Source organism: Callithrix jacchus, chromosome 4 (assembly GCF_049354715.1).
Source record: "Callithrix jacchus isolate 240 chromosome 4, calJac240_pri, whole genome shotgun sequence".
In the NCBI taxonomy this organism is placed as follows: domain Eukaryota; kingdom Metazoa; phylum Chordata; class Mammalia; order Primates; family Cebidae; genus Callithrix; species Callithrix jacchus.
Genome location: NC_133505.1, coordinates 52,591,790 through 52,618,459, shown reverse-complemented (window position 1 = coordinate 52,618,459; position 26,670 = coordinate 52,591,790). Strand labels below are relative to the sequence as shown.

At 53.0% G+C, this 26,670-nt stretch overlaps 1 protein-coding gene and 1 long non-coding RNA gene across 24 annotated transcripts in view; one reads left to right on the top strand and one right to left on the bottom strand.

The window, feature by feature from the left end:
• Positions 1–2,963: 2,963 nt before the first annotated feature.
• The window catches only part of TMEM63B (transmembrane protein 63B), a 28,830-nt gene continuing 5,123 nt past the window's right edge, over positions 2,964–26,670 (bottom strand). For 5 of the 23 annotated variants that reach the window (XM_078369255.1, XM_035295752.3, XM_078369257.1 and 2 more), the window contains 22 exons: positions 23,957–24,139; positions 23,605–23,684; positions 22,282–22,372; positions 20,515–20,552; positions 19,412–19,554; positions 19,261–19,312; positions 18,674–18,782; positions 17,938–18,008; positions 11,484–11,564; positions 10,904–11,027; positions 10,050–10,183; positions 9,785–9,922; positions 9,493–9,646; positions 8,483–8,589; positions 8,138–8,224; positions 7,820–7,885; positions 6,501–6,663; positions 5,806–5,911; positions 4,621–4,788; positions 4,258–4,373; positions 4,004–4,084; positions 2,964–3,759 (listed from right to left, as the gene is read on the bottom strand). In XM_078369255.1, coding sequence (XP_078225381.1) covers positions 3,568–3,759; positions 4,004–4,084; positions 4,258–4,373; positions 4,621–4,788; positions 5,806–5,911; positions 6,501–6,663; positions 7,820–7,885; positions 8,138–8,224; positions 8,483–8,589; positions 9,493–9,646; positions 9,785–9,922; positions 10,050–10,183; positions 10,904–11,027; positions 11,484–11,564; positions 17,938–18,008; positions 18,674–18,782; positions 19,261–19,312; positions 19,412–19,554; positions 20,515–20,552; positions 22,282–22,372; positions 23,605–23,684; positions 23,957–24,115 — 2,460 coding nt within the window. In that variant the 5' untranslated portion in view covers positions 24,116–24,139 and the 3' untranslated portion in view covers positions 2,964–3,567. Of the gene's footprint in view, positions 3,760–4,003; positions 4,085–4,257; positions 4,374–4,620; positions 4,789–5,805; positions 5,912–6,500; positions 6,664–7,819; positions 7,886–8,137; positions 8,225–8,482; positions 8,590–9,492; positions 9,647–9,784; positions 9,923–10,049; positions 10,184–10,903; positions 11,028–11,483; positions 11,565–17,937; positions 18,009–18,673; positions 18,783–19,260; positions 19,313–19,411; positions 19,555–20,514; positions 20,553–22,281; positions 22,373–23,334; positions 23,374–23,604; positions 23,685–23,956; positions 24,192–26,309; positions 26,489–26,670 lie in introns of all 23 variants that reach the window. The other 18 variants (XM_078369251.1, XM_035295748.3, XM_078369253.1 and 15 more) reach the window with 10 other exon arrangements.
• On the top strand, positions 17,518–19,547 carry LOC144582150 (uncharacterized). Its single transcript, XR_013534232.1, has 2 exons — positions 17,518–17,635; positions 19,392–19,547. It is a non-coding gene; the product is annotated as an uncharacterized LOC144582150 (long non-coding RNA).

The window sequence follows — 26,670 nt, the reverse complement described above, 5'->3', positions numbered from 1 at the left end:
GGTGGGAGGGGGAGAAGAGACCCTCCCCCCTCGGAACTCTCTCATTGCAGTGAATTCCTAGGTCAGTGGCCCGCTTAACAGCTGCCTTCCCCCTTTCTCCTCAGTAACCCGGCCCCTTCCCCAGCTGAGGGCCACGCTTTAGGGACAGATGACCCAGCACCCCCACTGTGGGCAGCCTCCACCTGGCTGTCCTCACTGTATCATTGTCATCCCATCAGGGTAGGTCCCAGGCCCTTTCTTTCAGCCCAAGGTTTCCAGGAAGGGTTTGTTCCTGACATACCAACCCGAACTTTACAACTTGACCTTGGGCCTTTTCATTTCCAAAACCCCCTTTCTCACTGACATGACACTTTTCCTGTGTTGCTGTCTTCACACGGCATCCTCCTCTGTGTCTCTTCTTCTTATAAGGACACCAGTTATATGGGGCTATGGACTCAGGCATTTCAGCCTGACCTCATTTTAATTTAGCAAAGTACATCTGCAACCACCCTATGTCCACATGAGGCCACATTCTGAGGTACTGAGAGCTAGGACTTCAACATGCCTTTCTGGGGACAATTCCACCTGCAGCACCCTCCTTGCGGGGCCCCAGTCTGTCATGGTTAGGCCACTGGTCTGACCTTATGACCTGCCTCTGCACCGGAAAGGGGGAATGCTTTGAGCTAAGAACTCTGCTCCGGAGTGTGTGATGGCTGAGGACAGGGACGGTCAAGGTCATCGCAGTGCCCCTCAGCCCTGCCTGGTGCTAATCTGGCACAGAACAGGTTCGAGAGCACCCGATGGGAGCACAGAACCTTGTTCCAACCTCTGACACTGGAGCTGACCTTGGGCAAGGCTCCCCGCTTCCCCTTTGCTGGGACTCAATCTCCTCATCTATAAGAATATTCATTACAGTTTATTCAGTTGTTCTGTGCCAAACACTGGGCTAAGAACTTCCTACTTATTTAATCCTTAAAACGGCTTGAGGCTATGACATCGCTATTCTCATTTTAAAGATGAGGAAAGTGAGGTCCAGGGGTATGATGGAACTTGCCCAGGCCTACAGTTGTTAAGTGGTCAAGCCAGGATTTGAACCAGTAACTTCAGCTCTTATCCGTATCTTCTGCCGCCCCAGCTGTGAAAGGAGGCAGTGGACTTTGGGGATCCTGTGGTCTCCCGTACCCACTCCTGATTCCACTACTGCACCTCTCAGATCTATCTACTGTGATCTGCCTCTGTGACAAGGTGCCAGGGGCAGGGTGCAGGTGGGCACAGGTGTTCCTCTCTGATAGCCTCCCACCCTGGGAAGGGCTGTCCTCAGGACCCTTGCTCTGCATAGAAAGATAATCCCCTTGGGGATTATCTGGAGTTTCACATCTGGAAATGCTGGAACCTGGTTTTGAACTTCAGGCCCTGCCAGGATACCCTACAGGAAAGGGAAGGCATGCCGGGCAGGTGAAGAATGAGGGGGTCTCAGCTAACTAGAGGTGGGGGCTGAGGTCTGTCCAGCCCATGCTGTGCAGACAAGGGAGCTTCCCAGGCAAAAGGCAGTGGTATGCCTACCCATCTATACAGAAAACAGGCTTTGGGAGCACCAGGAAGCCTTCAACAACTAAGGTGCTCCTTCCCATGTCAATTTCTGCCCAACCACCAGCAGGCACTCTGCTCCCTTGGCCCCAAGACTTTGGGGACTTCACCTGGGAGTTCATGTTTTACAACACTGCAGATCTGACATATAAACGGAGGCTGATCCAGGATCAAGGCCTCAACTTTCATCTCACTGTCACTGGCCCATCCTCCACCCACAGCCAGCAACCATGAACACTGGCCCTCCAAGCTGTTTGCTGCAGCTCTCTGCAACCTGGGGCTGGACCTTGGGCACTCTTTGCTCCAGCTCCTTGCTGGCACCTGGGCAATCTTCATCTGGGTTGTTGTGCCTGCTGTTCCTGCTGCTGGTGGCTTTTTGTTGACCTTTGCGGAACCTGGTCCTCCTCTTCCTCCTGAGGTCTCTTTTCTTCCCTCTAGGAGTTCCTTTTTCTTCCTTTTCTTCAGGGTTGCAAAGCGATTTAGTGACAGAATAAGGACTGGAATGCAGGCCTCCTGGCTCTCGCCATACATGCAGCACACACCGTGTGTACACGTATGTGGGTGTGAACCACATGGCCCTGTGGGCCTTTTGCAGGGTGGGCTACAGCAGTCACAGGACTTTTCTCCCAAGATGGTGAAAAAAAAATTTTTTGGGACAGGGTCTTGCTGTCATCTAGACTGGAATGCAGTGGAGAGATCTCGGCTCACTGCAGTCTCCACCTCCCAGGTTCAAGTGATTCTCATGCCTCAGCCTCCCAAGTAGCTGAGATTACAGGCGTGTAACACCATGTCCACCTAATTTCTGTATTTTTGTAGAGACAGGGTTTTGTTGGCCAGGCTGGTCTCAAACTCCTCACCTCAGGTGATTCGCCCAGTTTGGCCTCCCAAAGTGCTGGGGTTACAGGCGTGAGCCACTACGCTTGAAGGGAAGGCGAATTTGAGTTGGCTCTTGGAGAATGGGTAAGATTTGACTGGAGGGTGGGAGGGGGCTTCTCAGCAAGGAGCTCAGGCCATCCTGGGGAAGGGACAGATGGGCTGGGGCCAGACTTACTTTGAGGTGCTCAGAAGGGCCTTCTTCCTGGCCCAGCATGGACCCTGGGGCTTTGCACAACCTTTTCTCCCTGATTTCTGTCACGTGTGTTGCTCAAGGACTCAGGGGAAGGATCAGAGTGGGTGGGGCTGGTGTGGTGGCCACCTGGGCACAGGGGCCCTTCCTGCATCTGAGATACCCCTGAAGTCTCTCCCTGGTTTCACTCTCTCATCTCCCTGACACAGAAATGAGACTCTGAACAAGTCCCTTGCCCCGCATCACGTAGGGACCTCAAACAGGCCCCCCAGACAGGAGGGTGGGGAGGCCCAGCCCAGGTGCCTAGGGCAGCACAAGTCAGACACCTGCCTCAGAGCTTTTCTCTTTGTTTTATTTTAAAGGAAAAAAAAAAAAAAAACAGTGCAAAAACCCATTTTCCAGTGTCAGCCTTGCCCACCCCCACCCCAAGGCCACCCCAGCTCTGAGCCTGACTCTTCCTCCCACTCAGCACCCCCTCCCCTCTCATGCATCCCCTAGGGGCTGGAGGCTCCACTTCCCTGGAGGGCCAGATCCCAGGAGGAACTGTGGGGAGGAAAGAACCTGGGGGACAGCCCCTGATCCACCTGCCTCCCCAGGTCTCTAGCCATGGCACCAGGTACTCCTCTCGGTTCTCATTAACCCTTTCCTGGTCATGCGACTAGCTGGGGAGGGGTGGGGGTACTGATTTGGGGGAACTCCCTCCGTACCCCTCTTTGCCCCGGGGCCGGCTCGGGGCTCTCCTTACTGAGGTTGAGGGGCTCCCTCCCTCCCTCCATCATGGGGGAGAGCGGCAAAATCCCCAGGTTTGAATACCTTAATGAAAGCAGGGGCTTGGGAGGAAGGGGCTTTAGATCTAATAAATTATTAGCGTTTTAGTGTCCATGGGAGTGGGGGTGGGATGGGGCAGGATGTGGCCTCCAGGGCCCTCCCTCCCCTTACTGGTGAATCTCATTCTCTATGAGGCTGTCCTCGCAAGACTGGAAGTCTGTGTCCGTGAGGCCGTCAGGCGGCATCAGCAACTCCTCATCTTGGGATGAGGATGATGGGGGCTCGTCCCCTGAGCTCCCAGGAGCCCCATCCCCATCCCCGTCCACCTCTGAGTCCTGCAGCACCTGAGCGATGTATTTCTGAAGGGGGAGAGGAATTGGGGGTAAGGTGAATAGCTACCCCTCATGGGTGGAGGGAACACCAGGGCCTGTAGGACAGCAGAGTGGGCAGGGCCCTGGGGGTGGGGGCGGCCCTCCAGGGAGACCAGCTTTCTCCCCACCCATGGGGTCTGGAACAGGTTTCCCTTACTGCAGGACTAAGGGGACATCCGGCTTTGAGGCAAAGTCTGTCAGAGGCCCCTCCCAACCCTTTAGGGGCACTCACCGCAGATTTGGGGACAGCAGCAGCAGTAGGGGGCCGTCCATTGCTTCTGGGGTCCACAGTATCTGTCTCCGTGTGCTCAATCTTGAGGGGTCCAGAATGAGTCAGGGAGTGGGAGCATGTCCTCAGCCCTGATCAAGGCCCTGTGCCCACTTGGCTCTGTTGGTGCTGCCCTCAGCCCTTGCCAGCCCTGGGAGCCCTCTGCATCCCCTTGAGCTCCTGCCCGCAGCCATCCCCCTGCCACCCTCGCCCCACACCTTGTAGTTGTGGGCACTGAGGTATTTGAAGTGTCCAAAGCAGACGTGGCAGAGACAGATGACGATGGTGATGACCAGGACCACAAATGTGAACATAGACGTGGGAGCTAGGAACCCTGGTGTTGGGGGCAAAGAATGGGGTTGCTATCTCTCCTGTGGGCCCCCTGGGCCTCTCCGTCCCAGCTTCTGATACCCTCTGAATGCAGTCCTCACTCTTCCAGGTGCTATAGCCTCACCCCAGCTTCTCCCAGGCTCCTTGCCTGCCGCCCCCTGCCATGAGGCTCCTCCTGTGACCTGCTCTGCCTGGATTCTGGCTGGAATCCCCTCTGCTCATCCCCCATTCCCCAGGTGGGCATCCCTCACCCGTGCGCATGGTGGAAAAGAAGAGCAGCCAGAAGAGGCAGAGGATGGGCGCGGCCACCACCTGGTTCACAGCCCCCGAGTGGATCTTCTTGTCCAGCTTGGCCGGCAGGTAGGCGTAGTAGAGATTGTACCTGTCTACCAGGTGCTTCAGCAGCATGTACATGAGCCCTAAGGGAAGCCACATGGGCCCTGACCTCGGAACCAGTGCCGCCGGACCTTTGTGTCTCTCTCAGGTTCTTCTGGTCCTGAGGCTGCAAAGGGTTGGCCCCTCCTTCTGCCCAGGCCCCAGGACATTACAGTGTCCTGTGCCCTAGCATGATCACAGAACTCCTGCCCAGGCCCCAGGACAGGACAGCGTCCCACTGCCCCAGCATGACCACAGAACTTCACTTTCCTCTGGTTCAACCCCTTCATTCTGCACTCCTTGTTAGGAATTCTACAATTGGAAATCTAGTCATTTGGATCAACAAGCATCTTCTTAAAATCCATATTAGTTTTCTCTATCCCTGTCCCTAAACAGATGAGTATAAATTAAGGGACAAGTTCTATTCTATTTCCCTGGAGGCTGAGGGATAGGGAGTTTCTAATGAGGACAAGGAAGTTGTTTGGGAAGTTGGAGCCTTCAATAACCAGGAAGGGTTAGTTAAGGAGTTAGGGTGTTATTGGGGAGGTGAGAGGCTACCAGTGGGGGTGATGGTTAAAGAGAAACTTTGCAAAACTTCAGAGAGACCTGCCCAAGTCACACAGCTCAGATCCAGCAGACTATCTCCATGAGTGGTGAGGACCATCCCACCCTGGAATCCCGGTGTTTCCTGAGTTTACAGGGTGGTATACAAGTGTGTGCATGGATGCCTGTGTGGGAGTGTGTGAACATGTCAGCACATATGTGATATGTGTCCAAGCACATCATGCTGAGTGAAGGCACAGGTGTGGGAGAGTATGGCCATGTTGAGGTGACTTTGCCCAGGGGCCCACATGCCAGCTGGGTCTGGCCTGAGCTGATGGCTCTCCCCTCCTCCCTGCAGACCAGGCCCCAGACTGAGGCAGGGACCGGGCGGGAGCCCCGAGGGGCGGGTCTCCCAGCCGGGCCCTGTCCACTCGGGGTGGCCTGCCTTCCTAGAGTGGAGAGCGTGAGGTCCTGGGTCCCCCCGAGCAGGGCCCAGGTCCCGGCGCGGCGGTGCCTACCGAAGGGCACGATGATGGGGCAGGTGATACTGTAGGTCATGACCACCGTGAAGACGCACATCATCCAGGCGTAGGCTGCGCCAAACTGGAACTCGTAGGCCTGATGCTGGGGGGGAGATGGGCAGGAGGATGGCTCAGGGAGGCAGGGACTGACCAGAGGAGCAGGGAAGAAGGGAGGGGGAAGGGGGCCAGGACTTCTGGGGCCGTAAAAGAAGCCATGGGGAATAGGACCTAATGTCTAGGGTAGAGCAGGGCAGAGCAGATGGAGAGAGGGGCTATGGCTGAGAGGACGGTCAGGGTGGATGCAGTGACAGGGCATGGAGAGGGGCCTTCAAGGGGTCAGGACCTGGAAGGTAGGGGAAAGAGTTGGGTGGACTTGGGAGTGGGATGCCCAGAGCCCTCTTGTTGAATTAAGACAGAGGGATCCTAGCGCTAGGGACCCAGACCTCCCCAACTCCCATCATAGAATGCTACTGTCAGAACTGGCAGGGGTCTTCAGGGTTACCTACGTCTACCCATGGCGGAATGCAAAGGCCCCAGATATGGAAAGGGGATGGTCTGGAGCCACCGTGAGTTAACTGGACTCCCCAAGTCTCAGCCCTCCTGTGCCCCGCAACCCTAGCGCAATGGCTGCTGTTTCTTGTTGGGCCACCAGGGGGCGCTGTGCGGGCCGCTGCTACCCCAGGCGGCCGTACCCGCTTCACGTTGCGCCTCTCCGCGGCCGAGCGCGCCAGGCAGAGCCGGATCATGTACATGAGCAGGCCTGGGATGCGCAGCAGGTCCATGGCGTTGCCGATAAAGGCTGAGGCAATGACGTAGTTCACGAAGAAGGCGCCGTTGTCGGGCAGGAACACACACCTGCGGGCACCTGGTGCTCCAACACTGCACCCTTGGGGTGACCCGGTGGCTGCCCGCCCACTGCCAGAATTACAGCACCCCACACCTCCACCACCAACGTGCTTCTTCCATGTGGACACCCCCAGCTTAGCCCCCAAAACACCTGTGCCCCGTTCCCCCCAGAGACAGACAGAGTGGCAACAGACACCTCCAAGAACTTGTGCCCCATAAAGACCCATGGAGAGAGTGCTCAAGACCATCTAAGGCTACCAGAATGTTCAGGCGAAAACTGCCCAGGATCCCCAAAGACAACCCAGTGAGACCTCAAAGAACCCAAAGGCTGAGCGCCCAAGGAGCATCCAGAAGATTTCCCCACTTATACCATAACTTAACTCGAGTTACCCCTAGAGTGTGAGCCTCAGATACCCCCACAAGCAAGCTTTGAGACCCTCCCCTCGACATCTCTGGGGAGCCCAGGAACCTCCATCGGTGCCTGAGATGCCCCAAATGTGAGTCAAAGATTGCGGTAGATGCCCTAGAGCAAGAACCCGAGAGCTTGTGCCCGCAGCCATGGTGCATGACCCCAATATAGCCTCATACGAATTCCCAGAGCAGATGCCCATACAGAACTCCAGAGTCACACCTCTGGATAAAAGCCTGAAATTTTAGAGATGTTCTCAGAACTTGTCCCGATGAACACCCAAAAGTGTGAGTCCTTTAGCCCCCTACAGTTACCCCAGAGTTGTAAGGCCAAGGGCCTTCCACAGATGCCCAAAAATATGGGCTCTAGAGACCTTCAGGGATACCCCTAGTAGCCTCCAAGACACTCCCTAAGTAGGACCAAGCTCTCTCTAGAGATAGCTCCCCAAACCTCCCAAGTGAAACTCCAGAGAGTTTCCCACAATATGGGCATAAGACACCCCCATAGAAACTACCAGAATGTGGGCTCCCAATCCCTAAATATACCTGGAAGGTGATCTTAGCATCCAGACAGGTTACCAGAGAGTGAACCTTAACACAGACCCCAGGGACACATTGGGGTGACCCCGCCAGACCCTCTCTCTTCTTCCCCTTCCAGAGGCTGGAAGCTTTGTCGCACCCTCCCATGGGGTGGCAGTGTCTCACAAGCATATCCACCCTGCCATTCGGTCTCTCCCCAGGGGCCCCAGTCACTCACTCAAACCGAATAGCTGCCTCAGCCAAGAATTTCTTATCAAAGAGCCAGCGGAAGAAGAGGTCCAGGCTGGTGGGAAGCAAAGGGTAGATGGGGTGGGGCTGGAGTCGGGCAGAACACCAGGAGAGGGGAAGTTCCTCCTCTGTGAGCCACTGGGTAGACTCCCAGACACAGGGTGTGTAACCCAGGAGGCCTGAGGGTAGTCAGGCTTCCCATCTTGTGTCCCTTGCCTTATAGGGGAGGTAGGAAGCCTGAACTGCTCTCCTCTCCCTGTCCTGCAATCTCCTCACCCTGGCTTCTGTCCCATCCCCCTAAACTCACCTGCTCAGTCCCAGCGAGGGCAGGAGCAGCACCATAAAGATGAGGAAAGTGTAGCATTTGTGCATGGTGGTCCTGTTCTCCCCAGAACTGGAGGGAGAGGAGCAGGGAACAGGACAGGTCAAGTGAGCCCAGGCCCCATACCTGCTCCCCCAACAAGGACAATGTCCAAGAGAGGGACCCCTGGGAAGGGTGGGCCTCCCAAGGTGAGGGTGCTGGGCACTAACCCTTCCCTGCCAGCTCTGGGACTGCCCAGGGCCAGGAGCCTGAAGGGCAAAGTGCTGTCAATGAGGACAGGTCATTGAGGGCAGGCCACAGTGAGGTGTGGTGTGGGTGGAGGCACCTTACCGTGTCCAGTGGGCTTCAAAGAAGGCTGAGTAGTAGACAATGGTGGGAAGCAGGGCCGAGAAGCACCACAGCAGCAGGGTGGGGAAGAACTGGGTGATGATGGGATTCTGCAGCAGGGCACAGGGGAGTGTCAAGCAGGCGAGTCTAGGGAGCCCAGATGGCTTTGCTTATGTGCCTCCTCCCCAGCTGAGCCCTGGGCCCTGCAACTCTCAGGGATTCCATGCTGGAAGTCTAGAACATCTGGAGGCTGGGGTGAGGGTGGGGGCCAAGGCCACATGTATAACCCCCGGGTGAATAATACTGACAGTCAGCATTTGCTGAACACCTACTATGTGCTAAGCACTGCTGATGTACTTTCCATGTCTTAATTCTCACAATGATGTTGTTACCCCACTTGACAGATGAGTAAACTGAGGCAGAGAGATTCAATAGCTTCCCTAGCTAGCAAGTCGTGGGATCATGATTTGAAATTTGCAGTCTAGTCTTATCTATTATGCTATTATCACTCCTGGTGATTTGCAAACTGTTCTTCTTCAAACTCTGAGGTTCCAAAGAGGTGTGCCTGACAGGAGGGGTGAGGGGAGGCTAGGGAGATGTGCACATCACCCTACTGTCATTGGAGCAGCCCTGCTTTTCCACGTTGGGTTTCACCCTGACAAAGAGATCAGAATCCAGGTCTAAAAGCCACTGATCAAGTCAAACCCTTCCATTATTTCAGTAAGAAAGATTAAGGGGTGAGGAAAGGGGACTTCTCTGAGATCAGGACTAAATCCAGGCTCTCTCTTCCCCAGGTATTTCTCTAGGGGTTGCAAACCTGAGGGTGGCCTCTCTGAGGGGGAAGGTGGCAGGGAGCCCAAGGGAAGTACACACAGAGGTTTCTGGGAGCTGGCTGGTGGCGCAGGGCTGTAACAAGCAGAAGAGGCTGGGCTGGGCAGAAGGAAAAGGGATCAGGGCCTGATATCTGTGTGTTGTAATCCAGTGTGGAAAGTGACAGGGGCATGGGGACTCACGTTGAGGTACTCCACAGGCTTGGTGACATTGAACTTATCCATGGTGGTGATAATGATGGCTGGAGTGGTGAGGAAGAAGAGGAGGATGAAGAGGACAACGTTGATGACCAGGCAGCGCAGCCACCAGATGAAGCCTCGGATGGAGAGGTGCTCCCTGGAAGGTGGGGGGTGGTCACTCCGGGAGCCAAGGGCAGGATTGGCCCCCAGTGACACCAAGACACTCCCTCTCCTTCTCTACCTGCTGAGCCCACTCCAGGCCCTGGAAAACCTGCCCTGCCACCTGTCTGCTCACCAGTAGATGTTCTGGGGGTCAGGGGCGTAGGTCACCGTCCAGTTGGAAATGTGCAAGGATTCGCTGCAGGATGAGGGGCGTGGCTCCCCGCGGCAGGTACAGCCCTGGCACTTACACACGTTGAAGTCCTTCAGGATGCTAGAAAGACGGGCATTGGTTACCATACACCTAGCCAGGGGCCACATTGCTGGCAGAGGACCATGAGCACTGGGGTCTGAGACCCCTGGTAGGCTGCTCAGGGACGAGGGCCAGGTTGGGGACTCACATGGCGGTGATGGTCTCATTGTGAAAGGTGACAAAGGCCATGCCAAGAGGCTTCTCATTCACCTTCTCCTTCTCCCGCTTGTAGTCTTCTTTAAGCTTCTGCTCCAGCTTTGTGTAGTACTCAATGGCCTCCACCTGTGTGGGAGGGTGAGGGACAGGGCCTTGAGTTGGAGAGCCAGGCTGGTGCCCCTGCACATCCAGCCCACACTGATTTGGGGCACTGCTCCTCTAAGCATTTTTTTTTTTGAGACAGGGTCTCGCTCTGATGCCCTGGCTGGAGTGCAGTGGTGGGATCTCAGCTCACTGCAGCCTCAACCTCCCAATGAAAAGTGTCCCTCTCACCTCAGCCTCCCAAGTAGCTGGGACTACAGGTGTGTACCACCATGCCTGGCTAATTTTTGTATTTGTAGAGATCGGGATTTTCCATGTTGCCCAGGCTGGTCTCAAACTCATTGGCTCAAGTGATCTGCTCGCCTCTGCCTCACCAAGTGCTGGGATTACAGGCATGTGCCACGGCGCCCGGCAGCTCTAAGCTTTTTTATGTGTATTACTCACTTTATCCTCGCAACACTCTGATTAGGTGAGTACATTAACCCCATGAGGAAACTGGGGTGCCAAGCAGTAAGCAGCTTGTTCAAGGCCCCAGAGTCAGTGGGTACAGGACAACATTGTCGTTTTTGCTGACACCTTCTAATTTGAGGTTTGAAGACCCAGGGACATCAGACAAACCCAACAGTGGGAACTGAGGCTTCAAGGACTCCAGGGACGGGGGCACTCAGTGAGGGCAGGGCTGCAGTCCTGCTTCCCTAGAACCTACCCAACTCCTCCCAGACCCAACAGCCAGCCGTGTCAGACCTGCTCACAGCCTCGCACCACACAGCAGCAGAGGTGGCCGCAGGGCTTGGGGTTGATCATGGTGGGCACGTTCTCCTTGCTCTGGAGGTTTGTGAAATACAGCTTTCCCCGCTCGGCCTTCTTCCTGTGGGACCCAGGTGCCTGGTCACTTACCATGCATCTGGGGCTGGGGCTGGCTCAGCTTGGGGGTCATCTAGCTTACTCCCCAAGGACAGGAGCTGTTTTGTTCTTGAATTTGTTTAGGATACATGCTTCAGATGTGGCCACATCCCACGGTCTCCCCACCCATCCCTAGAGGGCCAGAAGTTCGTTCCTGCAGGCTGGCCTAAATTTCTCATACTGTAGCCAAAGAAGGGCATGTCCTCAGATGCAGTGGGGACCATGGGCCCCACTTCCTCTCACAACAAACTCTAACCTCCAGGCCTTGCTCTTTCCAGAGCTGAATTAACCAGCACTCCAAGTTGAATTAAAATCAGATGCCCTAGGAAAAATCCCAAGGGGAGCCTGTGTGGTAGTTAAGATGTCCTCCACAATGGCAGGGGGCCCTTGGTGTCACCCTCCCTTGCACCCAGCCCCTTACCTCTCTGCATCGAGGAACATGAGGCGAGCCACATTGTAACATGGGCGGGCTTCGAGAACTGTGCAGTTGGGGTAGGCCTCCCTGAAACATAGTCCATGTATCATCTTGTGCAGGGACCCCACCCACCTGCCCCTGCCTTTCATCCATGACCCCATCACCTTCAAGAAACACAGCTCCAGGCAGACATGGTAGCCCATGCCTCTAATCCCAGCACTTTGGGAGGCTAAGGCGGGCACATCACCTGAGGTCAGGAGTTCAAAACCAGTCTGGCCAAGATGGTGAAACCTGACTCTACTAAAAACACAGTAAGTAGCTGGGTGTGGTGGCACAGGCCTGTAGGTCCCAGCTACTCAGGAGGCAGAGGCAGGAGAATTGCTTGACCCTGTGAGGCGGAGTTACAGTGAGCCAAGATGGCACCACTGCACTCTAGCCTGGGAGACAGAGCAAGACTACATCTGAAAGCAAAACAAAACAAAAAACACATCTCCAATTCAAGCTGCCTTTTTCTTAGTCTACAAAACCAAGAGTTCCCTAAGAATAAAGCTTTGGAGTTCCTTCTCATGCTTATCTGAGTAGGAAAGTTGGAGCAGAAGGCCTGAGGACTGTGTGAGTGCAGGCTAGGCTGAAGGACCAGGATCTGTGGGACACACTGCATGCAGCTAGGGAAGCCAGGGCTATGGTCTGATTCTTGCCCAGGGCTGTGACCCCAGGTTGAGAGAAACTGTCTAGTCATAGGCTATATTTCCTTAACCTTGTTTCCAGAAGACCTGGTCACAGTCTTAACACTTAGCCTTGACCACAGACTGACCCCAACCAACCCATAGCCCAATCTACAAAATGACCTCTAACTTTGGCCCAAGCCAGACAAGAGATTGATCCTGACCCCTGACCAGGGTGAGACTGACCTCCAACCCTGGCCAAAGACTGACCTTTAAGCCCACCCCAAATTTACCTGTAACCCAGACCCAAGACTCACCCCCTAACCCTGACCCAAGATTCATCCCTACCTTGACTTAAAACTGACCAGCGATAAACTGTCGGTGACTCACTAGTACCTGCTACCTGGCAGGGCTTGAGGAATGCTTGCTGAGTGAAGGAATAGTTTGGTTTGTTTTAATATTTTGAGATGGGGTCTTGTTGTGATACCTAGCTGGTCTTGAATCCTGGGTTCAAGTGATTCTTCTGCCTCAGCTTCCCAAAGTACTGGCATTACACTCGTGAGCCACCATAGCTGGTGGGAATAGTTTCTTTTTGTTTTTTTGAGACAAAGTCTCACTCTGTTGCCCAGGCTAGAATACAGTGGTGTGCTCGACTCACTGCAACCTTTGCTTCCCTGGTTCTAGTGATTCTTGTGCTGTAGCCTCCTGAGTAGCTGGGATTACAGGTGTGTGCCACCACACTTGGCTAATTTTTTTTTTTTTTTTTTGTATTTTTAGTAGAGATGGGGTTTCACCATGTTGGCCAGGCTGGTCTCAAACTCCTGACCTCAGGTGATCAGTCCACCTTGGCCTCCCAAAGTGGTGAGATTACAGGTATGAGCCACTGTGCCCGGCCTAATAGTTTTTTTCTTTTAAAATGGAGTCTTGCTCTGTCGCTCAGGCTGGAGGGCAGCAGTGTGATCTCAGCTCACTACAACCTCCACCTCCTGGGTGCAAGTGATTCTCCTGTCTCAGCCTCCTCAGTAGCTGGGATTGCAGGCACATGCGACCATGCCTGGCTAATTTTTATGTTTTTAGCAGATGTGGGGTTGGTTTCACCATCTTGGCCAGGCTAGTCTTGAACTCCTGACTTTGTGATCCGCCCGCCTCAGCCTCCCAAAGTGCTGGGATTACAGGTGTGAGCCACTGCACCCAGCCAGTAGTTCATTTTAAAATCTGATCACACACTGTTCTTTGATCCTAATCCTTAATCTAGACTGAGTCCCCATCTTTTCATATTTTATTAAAATTTTTAGGCTGACCACAGTGGCTTATGCCTGTAATCCCAGCACTTTGAGAGGTCGAGGCAGGAAGACTGCTTGAGGTCAGGAGTTCATGACCAGCCTAGGCCACATAGTGAGACCCCATCTCTAAGAAAAGAAAAAATAATTAGCCAAGTGTGGTGGTTAGTGCCTGTAGTCCCAGCTACTTGGGAGTCTGAGGCAGGAGGATCAACTGAGCCCAGGAGGTCAAGGCTGCAGTGAGCTGTCATCACATCGCGGTATTGTAGCACTCCAGGGAGGGAGACAGAATGAGACTGTGTCTCAAAAAAAAAATTTTTTTTTTTAACGAAGGACCACCAAGTACTGAATGCATAAGTTACTGTTCTAAAGCAGTAAGATAGACCTCACAAACCAATGAGAATTTAGAAGCTTAAATCTGGGATAGGGTTCTTGAAATGCACTTCCCAGGATGCTGAAGATCTTTCCTCTGATACTGTTCCTCAAACCATTTTAGGTTTCCCCTTTAGAAGGGTGAGCTCTCATTCTCACTAGACTAATCTCTAATCCTCTAAATCCAACCACACACTCCCCTTGATTTGCACACAAGATACCCCCTAATTTTGCGGAGGCAGTCCTTCAATCCAGAAAGACCACAGACTTAGACCACAAGCCCTGCCTAATACTAACAATGAGCTCAAGGGTTGTCTCTTACTCCTCACCGTATACCCAGCCCTGTTCCAACAGCTTGCATATAGTAGGTGTTCAATACACAGGTGCTGAATGAGCAAATCAATGAAATGGCTACTCCATAATGCTCATCCTAGTAATCCAAAAAACTCCAGTTAGAGTCTCCCTTACCCCTGGTTATAGGCTGACCTCTCCTAAACAAAACTACAGACCAACCCTGAAACACAACTAGGATCCTGAGCATCCCAAGGGCACTCATCATGTCTGGTTCTACTCTGTCTCCCAGGCATGAAGCACATAGTAGGTGTACAATAAATGTGGGGTGAATGAATAGACGGTTGACTAGTAGGGTTCCCTCTCTCACTGCACTCAGGTCTCTCTCCAAATGCCACCCTGTCAGAGTCCTTCCCTGTCTACCCCATCAGAAATAGCAACCCATCCTGACCCCTCTTGCCCTGCCCACTTTTCTGTTGTGGTTTTCTTCTTAGTACCTACCCCTACCTGACACAGTTTATTTGTTCACTGTCTGCCCCTCCCCACGAAAAAGTAAGCAAATGAGGGCAGGTCTTCTACTGGTTACCGCTATGCCCCCAGCTCTTCCCCATGTAGGCACATAGCAGGTGCTCACTAGACATTTGTATCAAGAAAAAAAAAAAACAGATCTCAATACAGGATGACAACTGATTCCAACTGGATGCTAATATTAAGATGCCATCTAATTCATTGTTACAAAAGATGATATGAGAAGGAAAAAAAAAGGATGTCACCTAATTCTGAGTACACCCTGTTCGTAATCCTGCCCCAGAGTACCCTTTAATGCTGATGACAGCTTGAACCCCAGATAGGACCCCAAATAGTTCTCTCATACTGACCAAGAATGATCTAATTTTAACTGCTGTTTTGTAACCTGTATCAGGGCAGGGCTTGTTTCTAATTTATTTGTGCCTGACACATAGAAGGTCATCAATAATTACATATAGTATGAATGAATATCCATCTACTGATGCTGACCACAAACCAGTCCTTAATCTAACAGTGGCTCTGGAATCTGACCCTGACCAGATAGATGTTCACTCTCAATCCTGCCCAAACAATGTCTTTGATTGGATCACACACTGGCCTGACCCAGGACAATGAGTGAACTCTCTGATTCTGGTCAACTGACAGATCTGGACCTCAGATTAAACCCTGATTCTTTTCTTTCTTTCTTTTTTGAGACAAGATCTCGCCCTATTACCCAAGCTGGAGTACAGTGGCGCAATCACAGTTCATACCGCCTTAGCTTACTGGGCTCAAGCCATCCTCCTACCTCAATTGTCTGAGTAGCTGGCACTATTGGTGCACGCTACCATGCCTGGCTAATTTTTATATTTTTTGTAGAGATGGAGTTTTGACATGTTGTCCAGGCTAGTCTTGAACTCCTGGGCTCAAGCAATCTTCCCAAGGGGATTACAGGCATGAGCCAACACACCTGGCCTAAACCTTGATTCTGATGGTGGACTGAGCCCAAATCTCAACCTTAGTCTGGGCCATGATCCAGACCACCACCGTCCCTTATCATGACCATTGGCCAACTCCTGATTCAGACCACAGACTGACCTCAGAACAATCTCTGATCAGACCCTGGACTACCTAAAGCTGATCTCCATACTATGAACCCCCTGAGAACTCAATGATCTTTTTTCTTTTTCTTTTTTTGAGATGGAGTCTCACCCTGTCACCCAGGCTGGAGTGCAGTGGCGTAATCTCAGCTCACTGCAACTGCCGCCTCCCAGGTTCAAGTTATTCTTCTACCTCAGCCTCCTGAGTAGCTGGGACTACAGACATGTGCCACCACACCCTGCTAATTTTTGTATTTTTAGTAGAGATGGGGTTTCACCTTATTGGCCAGGCTGGTCTTGAACTCCTGACCTCCTGATCTGCCTGCTTTGGCCTCCCAAAGTGCTGGGATTACAGGCAAGAACCACTGCACCCAGCCCTCACTGATCTTGTATTATTATTATTATTTTGAGACAGAGTCTTGCACTGTCACCTGGGCTGGACTGCAGTGGTGTGATCTTAGCTCACTGTAACCTCTGGCTCCTGGGTTCAAGCGATTCTCCTGCTTCAGCCTTCCAAGTAGCTGATATTACAAGCTCTTGTTACCACGCCTGGCTAATTTTTTTTTTTTTTTTTTAGTAGAGATGGGGTTTCACCATGTTGGCCAGGCTGGTCTTGAACTCCTGACCTCATGGTTTGCTTGCTTTGGCCTCCCAAAGTGCTGGGATTACAGGCGTGAGCCACCACAAAATTTTTTTTAAGACATGGGGTCTCACTCTGCTGACCAGGCTAGTCTCAAACTCCTGGCCTCAAGCAATCCTCCCATCTCAGCTTCCCAAAGTGTTGGGATTACAGGTGTGAGCCACTGTGCATGGCCTCTTCTATTTTGTAATTTTTGAAACATTTGAAATAGGGTCTTGCTCTGATTCACCCAGGCTGGAGTGCAGTGATGCAAACATGGCTCACTGCAGCCTCAACCTCCTGAATTTAAGCGATCCTCCCACCTCAGCCTCCCAAGTAGCCGGGACTACAGGCTCACGCCAATACACCTAAGTTTGGTTTTTTGGTAGAGACAGGGTCTTTTTTTCTTCTTTTCCTTTTTCCTTTTTTATAGATGGGGGTTTTTCAGTTAAACTCTGTCACTTTCATCTGTGTTTTCTTTTTTTTTTTTAAGACAGTTTTGTTCTTGTTGCCCAGGTTGGAGTGCAATGGCGGATCTCGGCTCACTACAACCTCTGCCTCCTGGGTTCAAGTGATTCTCTTGTCTCAGCCTCCCGAGTAGCTGGGATTACAGGTGCATGCCACCATACCTGGCTAATGTTTGTATTTTTAGTAGAGACTAGGTTTCATCATATTGGTCAGGCTGGTCTCGAATTTCTGACCTCAGGTGATCCACCTGCCTCGGCCTCCCAAAATGCTGGGATTACAGGCATAAGCCACCATGCCTGGCCCTAGACAGGGTCTTGCTATGTTGCCTAGGCTGGTCTTCAACTCCTGGGCTCAAATCCACCCACCTTGGCCTCCCAAAGTGCTGGGATTACAGTCATGAGCCACCATGCCTGGGCTTATTCATTTTTTACAGTCCCAAAGCCCACCACAGTAACAGGACTAATAGCAATGGAGAAAGTTTGCTGCATCAACAGATGAATGTACAGCCTAATCCTGTGGAATAGAGACTGTCCCTACACACCCCCATGGAAGGGCCCTTCACTCTGATTCCCCACCCCATGAGCTGCGCCCCAAGATGCATCCCTAGCCATGGGGTGACCAGGTGAGTTCCCTCTTTGCCTCATAGCACCACCTCCCTTTTCTCTAGTTTCTGGCCACTGGGTAGTCCTGGAGGTCCACTCTACACATCCCAAGACATAATTCCAGAGCTGAAAAAGCCTCAGAGAATACATAGTTCAAGTTCTCTTAGACTCCTTGGAAACCATGGAAACTAAGGAGCTTCTCCCTGTCATGTCTGCACACAAACTCCAGAATGCTGCTTGTAACTTTGAAGAAGGTATGTACTCCAGTGGACCCTGGGTCAACAACCTATGACCCAGCCCAAGCCAGGAGGAGGTTGGGAGACAGGGGGTTTGAATGACTCCCTCTTCAAATTTTTACCCCAATTCTCCTATTCTTAAAGCAGCCTATCACCCAGCCCAAGTGCTAAACCACCCTGGAATTGGACATTTCTTCCCGGGTCTAATCTCCATCCCACCCACCTACAGCAGAGCTCCCGGTTAGGGTATAAGGATATACTTGGAGTTCAAAGGCAGAGAAGGCTCTCCGGCAGGGATTGAGCCTGAGGGGCTTACTCACTCAAAATGCTTCTTGATCTTTTCTGACTCTGCATATTTGGAGATTCCATTGATGAAGAGGGTCCGCTTCACCTGGGTGACAGGGGAGTGGGTTTGCCTTCTGAGGCTTGACCCCAGAGGAGCCAGAGGATGTGTCGGGGGGTGGGAGGCACTGGAGAAGGAGGCTTTGTTTTTAGCAGGTAGAGAAGTAGGTGAGCAGAGAGGAACAGCTGGGTGGGAGGAGGCCTAAAGGATAAGTCAGGTCCTAGGGAAAGCAGGGGAGTGTTTCTAATAGAAATCAGGCAGTGAATAACAAAAGAGTCACGTAGTTCTGTGCTCTTTTGAGGGTTATAGAGGCAGACGAAGGGGGTCCTACTTTCAGATCCTTAGACCCCGAGGACCCAGTACAGTGGCTGGCATGGAGTGGGTGTCTGGTTCTGGCTTGGTGAGTGAATGTAGAAGGGGAAGGAATAGTACTATCCTAGTATCAGCCATAGCTATTTCCCCAAGTGCCAGGCACAGCACCAGTGCTTCTGCGTATTCCCCACAACCTTGGGAAAGGTACTGTTGTTATCCCATTTTACAAATGAGAAAATTATGGCTTAGGAGGTTATGTAACTTGTAGGATGGGAGCTCCTGAGCCACTGTGCCAGCATTCAAACCCAGCTGACACATCTTGGGGCTGAGACAAGAGAGGCCTGCAGGGAAGGGAAGGGAGAGGCCGGGGGCAGGGCAGGACCTGGGCTTGCTCCACGCACCAGATCGTCCTCCTTGTAGCGCATCTTGGAGGTGTGTCTACGCATGCTGTAGACGGTGAGTAGCAGATACAGGAAGGCGAAGGAGGTGTGCAGCCATAGCAGGTTGTTCCTGGGAGGAGAAGAGAGGATACATGGGAGACACTGGGGCTGGGACACGCTCAGATACCCCAGCCTGCCAGTGTCAAACCCTTGATACAGATGGGCCCTCTATTGCCACCAGCTTTCTGGCACTGACTCCTCACAAGGCAGGCCCACATCCCACATCCCCTAGACCCCAAGATTCTTCCATTCCAATGAAAATGTCCCTAACAGGTCATCTCTTTATGCCCTACCCGCTGGCCACAGTGTCTCCAACTGCCCCAGCTGACCCTCCCTGGTTCCTGAGATTTCACCCTCCTCTTCTGTCATCCTTGGGGGATCCTCAGCAGGCATCTCCCTCTTCTGTCTCCAACCCAAGCCCTCAGGGACCCACAGTCATCCCTGTAGCCTCTGCTCCCATCAACACAGCCACCTTTCCTCCCTGCCTCAAGTCATGGCCCAGACTCTGGTCATAGACCATGGTGTGACCAACCAGCTTCGCACCTTACCCTGATTTCAAGTTGGCAATGGTGGTTCTCCCAAAGCTGTAGGCATTGTTCTCTGGGGGAGTGGGAAGAGAAAGAGGATGATGGTGGGGTCAGAGCACATCCCCTCCAGCCCCACCCTCTCTCCACCCTAGCCATCCTGGCCCTCACTGACCCAGCAGGTCCCCTGAGAAGTTGACAGGCAGCACAATGCCTACGGAGAGGACACCCACAACCACCAGCAGCCCAATGATGTGCCGCTGGAAGGACAGGTAGTGCACGGCGTCGCCCCCACATTTGTCCCGGATCTCATCATCCCTGCAGCCATATGGAGTGGACAGAAGAGTTTGGTTAGGACCAGGGCAAGGAGAGGGCTGCAACTTGCCTGCCCTGACCCGTCCCCACCCCAACCCCAGCTGATCTGGCAGTAGTATAGGGTCGAAATAGGACTTCTCGGTCCCCTACTTTCTGTGAGAGAGGGGGTCGAAAGAAAAAGGAGAAATGCATGGAGAAGGAGAGGGATGAAGGGAGAGGGCAAGAAGGACATGGAGAAGGAGAGGGATGAAGGGAGAGGGCTAGAAGGAAAGAAAGAGGCAAAAGAAGGAAGAGACTGCAGAGAGTGAAAGGGGAAGAAAAGAATGAGGAATGCAGAGAAAAGAGAAGGAAAAAGAATATCTGAGGAGGGAGGAAGAGGAGTGAGGAGGAGGACCAGCAGGAGGAGGAGTGGTGAAAGAAAGAGGCAGAAATGAAGGAAGATGGGAGGAGGGGCAGTAGCACATGGGTGGGGCTGAGCCTGGCGCAGTGAAGCGCGGAACCCTTGGGGGAGGCCTGAGGGAGTGGGAGGCGGCAGTGCCAACCTGTCCTAGCTTCCTGACTTTCTCAGCGCTCACTGTCTGCCTGCTGGACCTTGGCTGGATCTCCTGAGTTCTGCCTGCTGGACACAGGCTCTGCCTGCTGCTGGCTGGCTGCTCCCATCCTACTGCTGCCCCACCCACTGGCTGTACAGAGGCTAAGCAGGGGGCTCCATCCCTTCTCTTAAGGTGGGGTGGGGCGGGGCAGGGAGAGAAGAGGGCAGAGCTGGCTCCCCCAGGCAGGGGGGCCACAGAGGAGACTGTGGGGTCAAGTGAGTGTTTAGGGGAGAGCAGGGAGGAAGGTGCTGGGGTGTCGAGGAGCGCTAAGGTCCTGAAAGCTGCTGGCTTCTGAATTTTGTAGGGAGACGCCAGGTTCTGAAGTTTCTGTTTCTCTCTTTCTTTAGAGCTTGAAGATGGGTCCACTTACTTTATCCTGAAGATGGCTGTCAGCCAGGAACAGAAACCCTAGGGGAACAGAGGGCTGTCAGTGGGAGTCCTGAGCCCATGAACCTGAACCTCTCTTCCCACCCAAGTCCCATCCACCTCATTCTCATAATTACCTCTAGGCACAGCTTCCACACCCCTCACTAAAAAAAAAAAAAAAAAAAAAAAATCCTTATACCCTAGAACTAGCTTATCCCCAAAGACAGGAAGAGAGAGAGGGAGAGGGAAGGAAAAAGGCCAACACTAAACAGGGTTATCAGTGAATCTTCATGTCCAGATCTATAGATTTCTCCAAACACGCTGTGGCTGTGTGGGCCAGGGTGGGATGAGTGGAGCTTGGGGTTCTAAGGTTAGCAAGGCCTCCAGACCTCCAGCCAACAGGATTTTACACATGGTTGCCAAAAGCAGAGAAGAGAGCCTTGCTGCCTGAATTCCTGCTATTTATCCTCTAGTCTACCCTGGAAGGACTAAAGCCCAGGCTCACTGTGAACAGTAAGATATCTCCCCACCTCCAGCTGGGCTGGCAGTTCACGCCCGTAATCCCAACACTTTGGGAGGCCAAGGCGGGCAGATCACCTGAGGTCAGGAGTCCGAGACCAGCCTGGCCAACAGGGTGAAACCCTGTCTCTACTAAAAATACAAAAATTAGCTGGGTGTGGTGGTGCACACCTGTAATCCCAGATACTTGGGAAGCTGAGGCAGAAGAATTGCTTGAACCCAGGAGGCAGAGGTTGCAGTAAGCCGAGATTGTGCCACTGCACTCTAGCCTGGGTGACAGAGCAAGACTACATCTCAGGGAAAAATTAAAAAAAGAAAAAATCTCCCCCCTCCCCTCTCCAGGCCTGTAAGGCAGAGAGGGGGGATATTCAGGGGGGCTGGGCAGAGGGCACTCCATCCAGGAGAAGGTCCAGACGTAACACAGGCTGGGGGAGAAAGGGCCTTTCAACCATGACTCAGGACCATGCTACCTGTTGCCAACATCACCTGAGTCTGGGGATCATCTGGACACCTCTGGCAAGTAGGTGTGACAACTTTGCCACCTACCAGTATGAGTCCAACTCAGGAAGCTGACAGCCATCTTCTGCTGGGATTGCTGGAAGAGCTGCCATCCCTAGGACTTGCAGGCTAAGAGGCACTGACCAGGCCACCAGGTGTCTGAGGATTATCATTCTGACTAGGCCCCTTACTCTCATTAAATTAATGATGGAGAGCCAGGCAGGTAACACCTTTGTGTTAGGTCTGACATGAAAGGAGGTCTGGGGTGTGTTATGAACTGCCATTTATGTGCCTTGTTAAAAGGGACTGCCACTCAGCTCCAATCCACAAGCAGGTCAACTGGCCTCACACAGCCAGGGGCCACCCACCTGTAACTTCTGAGCAACGTGACAGATTGTTTTGCTAGGCAGGGCTGGAGGGCATATTATTATTTCTAAAACCATGACTAAGGAAAAAAGGTGGACTTAAGATTAATCGGCAGATGTGGGCACAGAACTCTTTGTAGCAAACAAAGTTGGGAATTCATCAATGTTAGAGCTGTGCTAGTTTGGAGCCTGTGACACAGAGGACAGGAGCCAGGAGTGCTGGGCCTTGGGGGGGTCATCCCATGGCTCCTTGGATGAATCACTTTCCTTGCTGAGGAGGAGGCCAAACCAGCATCCCTGACTCCACATCACTGACAGTGAGGGACTTCTCAGCCCATGTGCCCTGGGGGTGGGGTGGGGGGCTAAGAAGTTTGGGGGAGGGCACTCACATTGTCCCTTTGGTCAAAGTCAACGGAGCTGGAGACAGAGGTGAGACGCTCATACCGGTCATGGCTGTCGCCGTGCATAGCTGAGGCCACACTGGGGACGAGGGAGATAAGAGATTAGAGAGCCTGGTGAGTCTGAGCCCCAGGGGATCAGGGTTGAGTGTTCTAGAGCTCCAGGGCTATAGAAGGCACAGGAAGCGCAGAGGCTGAAGCAGGGAGGAATGACTGCTCTCTACCCTACTTCCCTCAAATATGCCTCTTCCTTTCAGGGGGACTCGGGGTGGCAGTGGAGATGAGCACGGATGCTGGGCAGTGGGGCCTTGAGGGAGGAAGTTATCTTCATCATCACCCTAAGGAGGCTGAAGCAAGAATGCCAGAGGGCCCTGCAGTTCCACAGTTGACCGCCGGGGGCTGGGGACAGGCAACAGAGTCAATATTATGCAAAGAGCAATGAAGAGGTGGAGGAAAGGATGGACCAGGAGAACCTGCAAGAGCTGGGGAGACTGGAAGGTCTCCTGGGGGGGACCCTACCCCCACTCTTCCCTGACCTCAACAGCTGTTGCAACTCCAACTCCAATCTGACAGACAGAGATGACAAAGGGACAAAAAAGTCCAGACTGGGGACTCCTTGGGCAGCCCCCCTCCCAGGCCTCCAGAAGAGATGAGCAGGGAACCCTGGAATATGAAGATCTAGCTGTTAGGGGACAAGAAGCTGCTGGTGACACCCAATCTTGTCTCTGTGTGATTGTGTTGAGGATTTCCTGGAGGACAGCCCTTCTCCTCCAGTCAACAAGGGCTGCAAAGGCAGGGGCACAAAGGGAGGGACTTCTCCCCGGCAGGGAGCCAGAGGGAGAGATGAAGGGGAGGTGAGGCAGAGACAAGCTGGGGAGCCCCCTGCTCTGCAAAGCACACCACCTGCGTTAATCCGAAACATGAGCCTGCAGAGGAGAAAACTGCAAAAAGAAACCAGCAACTTGGCAGGAAGAGAAGAGAAGCGTGAGAGAAGAAAAGGGAAAGCTGGTTTAGTGGGAATGAGGGGGCTGGTGCCCCACATACTATTCCTGTTCCACTGGGTCCCTCTCCTGTCGCCGAAGCCTGGGGATAGAGAACAGACAGGGTTAGCAGGGGTGGGGGAGAGTCCTTGGGGATGGGTGAGGAACAGAGGCCCAACTTAGGGCCCTTCTGCCCCCATGCCCACGCTGGAGCTAGTCCCTTTTCATCCCCCCAGCAGAGGCAAATGAGAAAGGGCTGGTTCCTTCCTATTCCTGAGGGGTGTGGAGCAAGATGTGTGTGTGAAGAGCTGAAGGGAGGGTCCCAGACCCTTACCTGTCTGCATCTGTCACCAAGGCCAGCCGCCCATAGTCCCAGGCCACCTTCCGGAGGATAGAGAATAAGAACAGCAGTGCCTGAGGGAAGAGGGGGCAGTTGGCAAGTGCAGAAGCTGTCCACCTGCTGGACTAGGGGGCAAAAGCAGAGGGTCCAAAATCTTGTCTTAGAAGGGGATGACCCTGGCTTGGGTGAATGGTCAAAGGTGAGGCTTGGGCTGGATGATGGGAATTCCTCCTGCATTTAAGCCTGGGAAGCCAGGGGCAGGTGGGAGGGTGGTTAGAGCTGGAGGTGTTTGCCAGGTGTGTACAGGGCACAGATGCCAAAGTAAGGGGTGGCAGCAGACACTCACAAGGAAGCACATGAAGTCGAGAGCCAGCACGGTGGGGACGCCCCCAAAGGGCAGGCCCTGTAGGACAGTGCTGCGGATGCGGGCGCTGTAGCAGTAGTCCTTGGGGTTGCTGTTGTTGAGGGCCGTGGTGCCCAGTGTGGCCAGCAGAAAGGGCAGCATGGCTGCTACTGCCGCATGGTCCTCCTGGGCAGAGGGTGGAGCAGTCAGCTGGGCTTGCCCCCATCCCCTTCATGGCCTGGTAGGGTGGGTGTGGGGAGGGGACAGTGAGGGTAGGTCACCAGGCTGCCTGGGTGGGTGGAAGCTCTGGCCTCTGGAGATAAGTGCCTAGGGAGGGGAGAATTGAGTCACGTGGATTTACCTTCACTGGCTCTCTGGCTGTGACCCCATCCTGGGTCTAGGGAACTCAACCCAGATTCCAGGCTTGGACTGAGGAGGCTAGTTTCATTAAGCTGGAAGGTGTCTGTGATTTTTTAATATCTAGTTAAATCTCTTCCTATCCTACGCCCACCTCGCTCTCCTCCTCCTCTAATTCTCTCTGTCTTAGGGCAGGGGGTGGAGCTGAGCCTGGGAAGACAGGGATGGGTTTTAGGCCTGAGGACTCAAGGGCAAGAAAAGGGGTCTCCACACTAGGCGAGAATGGGTCAGGAGCCAGCTGCCTCATCTTGATCTTTTCTTTCTATGTCTATTAGAAAAATGGCCTGATTTCATTTGCTTAGAGTTTTGAACTGTTAATCACCTCAATATAACTGGCTTAGGTTCAACAACGGGTCAGAGTAGGAAGTCAAGTAAATAGTAGGACTTCTGGGTTTGAGTTACCTGCCTGGCTCCAGCCACTCCTGCATATTCTCATTTCTCTTCCCTATACCATTCTCCTCTCTCCAGTTATTTGCACAGGGATTACCTGAGTGTTATGAGCACTACAACTCCCAGAGTGCCATGCTCCTGCCTCTGAAGCAGGGCAGGCTGGGAAAGCTATGCCCTCCAGCGAGCTTTTCCATTGGCAAAGGAGGGGAGAGTGGGTGGGGGCCTCTTAGCCTGCCCGGGTAGCTAGGATGCTTGCCTGGTTCCCTGACACTGGCCGGCTGCACTGATGTTCAGGGTGGATGGGGTGGGCAGGAGGAGGAGGGAAGGGGCAGCTAGCCTGAGTACCTGGGTTCTCAAAGTGCACGGGGACAGAGCAGAGTGGGGCCCTGGGGAGGATCCCAGGATGGCAGAGAAGTGTGGCCTTGGCAGATGCAGCACTGCCCCACCCATTTTACTGGGGAGCCCCTGAGGGACCCTTCTGCTGACAACAGTGAAGCTCTGCCCTGGGGCCAGGGAGCAGGGGAAGTCCTCAGGGAAGAAAAAGGAAAACCAGACAAAGAGAACAACAAAACTAGAAACATTGACCACAACTTTGGGAGTAGGATCCCTTAGCCCCCAGGGTGACTCACAGGATTTCTCCTGCCTCTTCCTAACACTTCAACCACAGGGCAAGAGGTATAAGCCCTCGGAGTGGAGGATGAAGCTGTTTATGTGTTTCACTTGGTTCTAGGGAGTCTCTGCAAAGCCTGGATTAGGAAGACTAAAGGAGTAACTGTGGTGTGTTATGCCTCCCCCTTTTCCAGTACATGCTTCCTTTAAAAACACATGAATTTAATAATTGTATCAGGCACCATTTGTCCAGTGCCCTCAGTTTCAAGAATAATATATATGTGATTTCATTTAATCCTGGACAATCCTGAGTTGAGTGTCACTGACATTTTAAGGTGAGGACACAGGGACTCAGAGGTTAAGTGATCTAAGGTCACTAATAAAATGAGGGACCTCGGACTCAAACCTAGCTCACCTTTCTAGAGCTAGAACACTTTTTAGGGCACCACGATGTTTTTCTGCTATACCCAGAACGGGACTTGACAGACCATGAAAGCTTTATAAATGCTCATTAAATGTTCTCGGGTCAGAGAATCTGAGGGTGCTGTGGAAATGTGTGTTTCCAGGTATGTAAATGTGTGTTGATGTGTGGATCTGCATGCAGGAGGAGCTAGGTGACTGCATGGCAGTCCACGGAAATGAAGGGAGCAGTTGGCTTCGAAGTGGGGGTGTGAACATGGGTATGTCTGGGAGCCTGGGTGTGTAAATATAAGATGGACAGAATCCTAGGGCACTATGGCAGGTTAAAGGTAGGTATAGGTATCTTGGGTGGCAGGGGGTGGGGCTCTAACTAGTCCCCCTTTTTCAATTCTCAACTCCAGTAAACTCCAGCAGTCTCAACACTCCATTCCCACCCCTTGCCTGTTTCTCTCTCTGAATTCCAAGGCTCCACCAGATCAGAATGAAATGAGAACAAGTCCCAGAGTACCATTCCCATCACCTCCTGTCTTCTCCACAGCAAAGAAAGGTAGAAAATTTTGGAAGCTTCCGCATCCATCCAGCAGGGTGGATGTGGGTCTAGCTAGATGCTTGGTGACTGAAATCACCATGTTCCTCTGCTGCCCGACTCCTCTGGGTCACAAAGCATTCTCCCCTCCACAACTGCATTAATGTCCCAACCTGCACGGGAGGAAGGCAGGGCGCACTCAGATCGCAATCCCCATTTTCCAGGGAGAAAGCAGGAACCCAGCAGGGGAAGCAACTTGCACAGTGACAGAACAGGTAAGGGGTGAAGCCTGGGCTGGCAGCTCCAACAGTAGACAGGGCTACTCCAAGCCTTTAATTGTGGGGGCGGGGTTGCT